At 42.1% G+C, this 6,899-nt stretch overlaps 1 protein-coding gene across 1 annotated transcript; it reads left to right on the top strand.

The window, feature by feature from the left end:
• Positions 1-207: 207 nt before the first annotated feature.
• Positions 208-1,149, top strand: LOC309401402 (olfactory receptor 14A16-like; the record flags this gene model as incomplete). The annotated part of the gene is made up of 1 exon (XM_081970470.1): positions 208-1,149. The coding sequence occupies one exon, from the start codon at positions 208-210 to the stop codon at positions 1,147-1,149; it is 942 nt and encodes a 313-aa protein (XP_081826596.1).
• Positions 1,150-6,899: the final 5,750 nt, after the last annotated feature.

Raw genomic sequence — 6,899 nt, forward strand, 5'->3', positions numbered from 1 at the left:
ACCATTGATGGAAACTAAAAAGCCCTGTATGCATCTGAAAAATCTAAACTATATTTTTGTTCTATGTTTTAGATATGAAAAAAGGAAGATCCATCATTTTTTAACTGCAATTTTCACTAATATTAGTGCTGTTCATAACTACTACCTGATCAGTTGAAATTATTTTTACCTTTTCTACAGCAATACAATAAACATAATTTTAAAAAAATGCTGAATGCAAGTGACATCTCTTCTTTTATTCTGTTGGGTTTTTCTGATCAAGTGGAGAGAAATATGCTGTATTTCATTTTGTATTTAGTGATCTATATAACATCCTTAATAGCAAATGTTCTCATCATTTTAGTAGTGTTCCTCCACCATCCACTCCATACACCCATGTACTTTTTTTTAGTGAATTTGTCTATTACAGACCTTGGCTCTATTTCTGTGACTATTCCTAAAGCTATGATAAATGCTTTCATGAACAGCAGAGATATTTCTTACTCTGGCTGCATCGCACAAGTATATTCCTTATTGTTCTTTGCAATGTCAGATTTCTTCCTTCTCACAGGCATGGCATATGATAGATACATTGCTATATGTGACCCATTGCACTATGAAATCATAATGGGCAGGAAGACATGCTTGCAGTTGGCAGTCATTGCATGGATAAGTGCTGTTCTTTATTCAGCCTTGCACACTTGTGGCACCTTTGTCATCAACTTTTGCTCCAATGTTCTCAATGATTTCTTCTGTGATGTATCACAACTTCTGAAATTGTCCTGTGACAATTCATATCTCATTGAAGTTGGATTTATCCTATTCAGTTTAATTAGTGTTCTCTTTCCTTGCTTTGGTTTCATAATTATTTCCTATGTTCATATTTTCAAGTCTGTCTTTAGAATACCTCCTTCTCAAAGACAAAATAAGGCTTTTTCAACTTGCATTCCACATCTTATTGTTGTCTCCTTGTTTGTCTGCACTGCAAGTGCTAATTTACTAAAACCACCTTCTTTCTCCCCTTCAAATGTAGAAACAGTTATCACTGTATTGTATTCTGTTGTTCCTTCTTTGATTAATCCCATTGTTTATACTATGAGGAACAGAGAGATTCAAGCTGCATTGTGTAATATGTTTAAACCTGCTATTACACCTAGGAATCAATCATAGCAAGATGGTAATTTAGTACATTCACTTCACTGAAAAATCCATAAGGTGAAAAAGTGCAGAATTTCCTTGAGATTATCTGGCTGCTCAATGTAACTCATTTTTCCCTCCATGATTTGCAAGATGGGATGTGTAGCCTTTATTGATTCTTCTTGAAAGACAAGACAAACTTCAAACTAAGAAAAACAACCTTGAACTAAGGAGAAATTTCATAATGGTGAGAAAAACCAGTGAAACAGCTTGCCTTCAAAAGTTATGAGAGCTCCAACACTGGAGGTTTTTAAGAAGACACTGGACAGTGATTTATTTGAAATGGTACAGACTCTTCTGCTTGAGCATGGGGTTGGACTAGAAGACTTCCATGGTCTTTTTCAAACTGGATGAAAACTGGTTCTCATCCTTTGTGGTAAATGCAAGTATAACTGTTTTCAAAAAGCTGCTTCAAAGCATGTTGAAAAAATAGAATCAAAGATTTGTAGAGTTGGGAGTGATATTGGACATCTTCAGCTAAATCCCTGCACAGAGGAACAAACTTAAACAACCAATTGATCATTGCATCCAACTTCAGCTCTTTCAAACAACTGTATCTTTTCCTAAGATTTCATTTCTGACCTCTGCAGTTTTCACTTGTACCTGGAGAATAGCTCATTTGTTTTAAAGCACTTCAAAGAATGCCATGTCATTCCCTAAAGCACTTTTGGGAATCAGATCCTACTCAGTACAGAAAACTCATACATTTAGAGATGTGCGATTAATATCTGTTATTTTTCCCATAGTTCACTATGATTTTAATGATGAGAAATAGTGGGATTCACATTTAAGTTAAGTTTAAGAATGCACATTTAACTTAAGGGATGTATTTTAGAGCAATGGGATTCTAATCACTTTCCACAGGTCTCTAGATACCAGGTTGTCATGGAGAAATGGGATCCATTTTTTTGTAATGCATATACTTGTTGTCTGTTACATTAGAATGTAAATTGTCTTTGATATTCCATCTCTATTACTCTGATGTAATATATATGATTTTAGACAGTGTTTGCATGTAGTTATTGCAGTGGTATCATAAGAACTCTAAAGATGGCACCCACAAACATAATTTGAAAGAGTTAAAAGTGGAAGCAATTAAAAAAAACCATGATAATTTTGGATTATTATATTAAAGTATATTATATATTGGATTATTATTATATTAGATTATTATATTAAATTATATTATATATAGCTGCTCATTATTAATCCTAGGTGGCTGCCAGTGTTAAAAGAAAATATAAAATCAGAAAAAGAAAATAGTACATTTAGACAAAATAATTTAAGTAAAAATGATTTAAATACAATGGGAAGTTAATGTAAATAATGTATGGCTCATTCCAGAGGCTGAATGGAAGCTGCCTTGGTTCTCAACAAACTACTAAAGAAACAAGATGTTTCCTTATTGAACCTGGCTTTAAATATAGGCTGTACAGTTTTCATGGCTCCAACTTTGGCAGTTGAAATGTGGATTATACCTTTGTAAGATCATTTGAATACAATGACATCAATTGCTTTAGGATCTCTCCTACATTTTTTGGGCTAATTCCTTTGATGTCCACGTCAAAACAAAGAGTGATCATCTAGTACTGGTTCTCACCTAGTTGGCTGATATAGTCCTTCTCTCCTGTGGCTTCTCATACACTTGAAGACATTAGCCAGTTTAAATACAATCTCAAATGGAAGTCCAACCTCCATGAGAAAAATCACTGATTTTTAAAATATGCCACAAGGCCAAAGACATCATGCATTGCAATCCAACTCAAATGTATTTTTTTTAATTTTTACTTGATTAAATAGAGTGGTAAGATTCCTGATTAACATATACTTCTCATTTTAGAAGGAATGTTAATACATAATATTATTACATCTCTCATAAGGGATGATGAGATCAAGAGTGAAGAAATAAAAGTTCCATTCTGAGAAACCACAGAAGGGTTTCTCAAAAGAAAGGGAAGATTCCTTGTTTTAATCATTGATTTAATTATGATTATGAATTATGGATACAAAGATCAAAAAGTTATCAGACTACAGTGATCAATGGAGGAAACCTGGCCCCAACTTTATCAAAAAAAAGAAGAAGATGAAATTTTGGGGATTTGATCGCTAATGGTATTTCCACCCACAGTATCATGTCTCATACAGGCATATCATCAGAAAGGTGGACCCTATATACTTCTTCTATTTACATCTCCTAATATGCTGAGCCAATAACGTTCTCTATTCAACTAATCATAATGTCAAAGTGGTCAGCAATCTCAAAATTGGGTTTATGCAGCTCTTTACAACATTCATATTGGAAAAGTCTGTGGAGAGGATCTAGTTCCTCCCCTCCAGAGATATCCTGGCATAAACTTATTATTAGACTATTCTGAGAAAAAGATACTGTAAATAGGTATTGTAACTCCTTACTGGAAATAAAGAAAAATATACGTAATTTTCACAAAAGTTCCTGCCAATTATTGTCAAATTAACCTGCTAGATATTTCTTCAGAGCACTGTTGCAGATATCTTCTGTTGAACATTACAAGACTGAGAGGAAGAAGCAAAATTCTTTCATTCAGAAGAAGCAGGGTGTCAAAAAAAGAACATAGCACAGGAGATCACAATGCCATTTTAACCCCTTATTCAGAAATAAATCAATGGTCCTCGCATACAAAATATTTCTATGTCATTTTTATTGACCTTACCTCTGCTTTTAATTGCATTGACATGTTTCAATCATGAGACAAAGTAGAAAAGAAAGCAATAAATCAATTATAGAAATTCACATTAATAATAATAATAATAATAATAATAATAATAATAATAATAATAATAATAATAATAATAATAATAATAATAATAATAATTTAATTTGTTAGCCGCTCCCTTTCCGCAAGGGACTCGGGGCAGCGTACAATAAAAATATACATACATACATATAAACATGTAGATACACACATATACATACATATACATACATGCATGGAGGAGGTGATAATTAAATATACATTACATTAATAATAATAAAAATTAGCCATTAAAAATAACCCGGAATAATAATACAAATTAAAAAGGACTGTCAGGAGGAAAAGGATAAACTACGGTTGAGCTAGGCCAGATAATTTAAAGAGGTGGGTCTTGAGCTTTACACGGAAGGAGCGGAGATCGGAAGTAATCCTGATGTCAAGGGGGAGGTCATTCCACAGGGCTGGGCCCATCACAGAGAAGGTCCTGCTCCTGGGTGTAGCCCCCCGACACTGTTTAGCGGACGGCACCCGGAGTAGTCCCTCTCTGTGTGAGCGAATTGGTCGTAGGGATGTATGGGACAGGAGGCGGTCCCGCAAGTAACTAGGTCCTGTGCCACGGAACGCTTTAAAGATCATGATCAAAACCTTGAAACGCACCTGATAGACCACAGGAAGCCAGTGCAGCTCGCGCAGGAGAGGTGTTACATGGGAGTGCCTAGTCCTCCCCATAATCACCCGCGGGGCCGCATTCTGGACCACTGTAGTCTCCGAGTGCATCTCAAGGGAAGCCCCATGTAGAGAGCATTGCAGTAGTCCAGGCGAGACGTCACCAGCGCATGGGTGACTGTGCGTAAGGCATCCCGGTCCAATAAGGGGCACAATTGGCTCACCAGGCGGACCTGGTGGAACGCCCCCCTTGCCACGGCTGTTACATGGTCATCCATGGACAGCCGGGCATCCAGGAGGACGCCCAAATTGCGCACCTGCTCCATGGGGGCCAGTTGCTCGCCCCCGATGGCCAGAGATGGAAGCAACTGGTTGAACCGGGGGGCCGGAAGCCACAGCCACTCCGTCTTGGAGGGGTTGAGCTTGAGTCGGTTGTCATCCATCCAGATCCGTACGGCTTCCAAGCACCGGGACATCATTTCGACGGCCTCGTTGGGGTGGTTCGGGGTGGAGATGTATAGCTGAGTATCATCAGCATACAGATGATATCCCACCTCAAAGCCACGGATGATCTCGCCCAGCGGTTTCATGTATGTGTTGAACAGGAGTGGCGAGAGAACCGACCCCTGTGGCACCCCACAAGTGAGGGGCCTCAGGGTCGATCTCTGCTCCCCTTCCAAAACACGTTGCATCCGGCCGGAGAGGTAGGAGCCGAACCACCGTAAAACGGAGCCCCTGACTCCCAACCCCCCTAGTCGGTGCAACAGGATACCATGGTTGATGGTATCGAAAGCTGCTGAGAGATCTAATAGGACCAGGATAGAGGAACAACCCCTATCTCTGGCCCTCCAGAGATCATCAACCAACACGACCAAGGCCGTCTCTGTGCTGTACCCGGGTCGGAAGCCGGACTGGCGCGGGTCTAGATAACCATCTTCCTCCAGGTGACGTGGAAACTGTTGGGCCACCACACTCTCTACAACCTTCACTAAAAAGGGAAGGTTGGAGACCGGACGATAATTAGCTAGCTTCGTTGGGTCCAGGGAAGGCTTCTTGAGTAGGGGTCTCACAACCACCTCTTTCAAGGCGGCCGGCAGAGACCCCTCACCCAATGAAGCATTCACTAGGCCCAGGAGCCAGCCACGTGTAACCTCCCAGGATGCCAGTACCAGCCAGGAGGGACACGGGTCCAATAAACATATGGTAGGTCGCAGACGTCCACGTAACCTGTCCAAATCCTCAATGGCAACCGAGTCAAACTCCTCCCAGAATGGTCTCTCAAAACTCACCTCGGGCGTCTCCACTGGACCACTGAAAGGGACCCATCCCCTCCGGATTTGAGCGACTTTGTCCTGCAGATATTTCCCAAATTCCTCTGCTCTGCCCTGTAGAGGGGCTTCCCGCGGCCTCTGAAACAGGAGGGAGCGGGTCACCCGGAACAGGGCAGCAGGGCGGTTATCTGCGGACGCAATAAGAGCTGCACAATGTTGTCGTTTGGCCGCTCTTAATGCCACAAGGTACGTCCTTAAGTAGGTTCGTGCCTGTGCTCGGTCAAATTCGGAGCGGGCGGTTCTCCAACGACTCTCTAGGCGTCTCTTGTGGCATTTCATCACCCTTAGCTCCTCGGTAAACCAAGGAGCCAGGGTGGTACGTTGCCGCAAGAGAGGCCGCAAAGGCGCCACTCGGTCTAGGGCCCCGGCAGTCGCACTATTCCATGCGGCTACCAGGTCCTCCACCCGGGGGCGGGTCAGGTCTACAGGAGGTGGCCCAAGCTCCGTCTGGAACTTATCTGGTTCCATCAGGCGCTTGGGGCGGAACCATCTGATGCCTTCCGGCTCCGCCTCCCCGCAGCAGGGGGTAGCACCAGGGAAGTCAAGTCGGAGAAGTGAGTGATCTGACCATGACAGGGGAGTGATAGTTAGATCCTCTATTCCCAGATCACTCGTCCACTGGCCAGAGACAAAAGCAAGGTCCAACGTGTGGCCCCCTTCATGGGTAGGGCCCTGAATTAATTAGGTCAGGTCCATGGCTGTCATGGAAGCCATGAACTCCCGAACCCCCTCAGACGCTTTTCCCATCGACGGCAGGTTGAAATCCCCCATCACTAAAAGTTTGGGGGTCTCAACCGCCACCGATGCGATCAGCTCGAGGAGTTCAGGCAGGGCCGCTGATGTATAGCGAGGAGCCAGGTATACTATCAGCAGGCCCAGCTGCCTCCCTGGGCCCCATCTCACGACAAGCGACTCACACCCGGATGTCTGCGGCACAGTGAACTCTCTCGGCTCTAAGTCTTCCCAGATAATCACTGCTTCCCCACCACCCCTT

The sequence above is a fragment of the Natrix helvetica genome (assembly GCF_964273705.1).
Source record: "Natrix helvetica genome assembly, chromosome: Z".
Classification (NCBI taxonomy): domain Eukaryota; kingdom Metazoa; phylum Chordata; class Lepidosauria; order Squamata; family Natricidae; genus Natrix; species Natrix helvetica.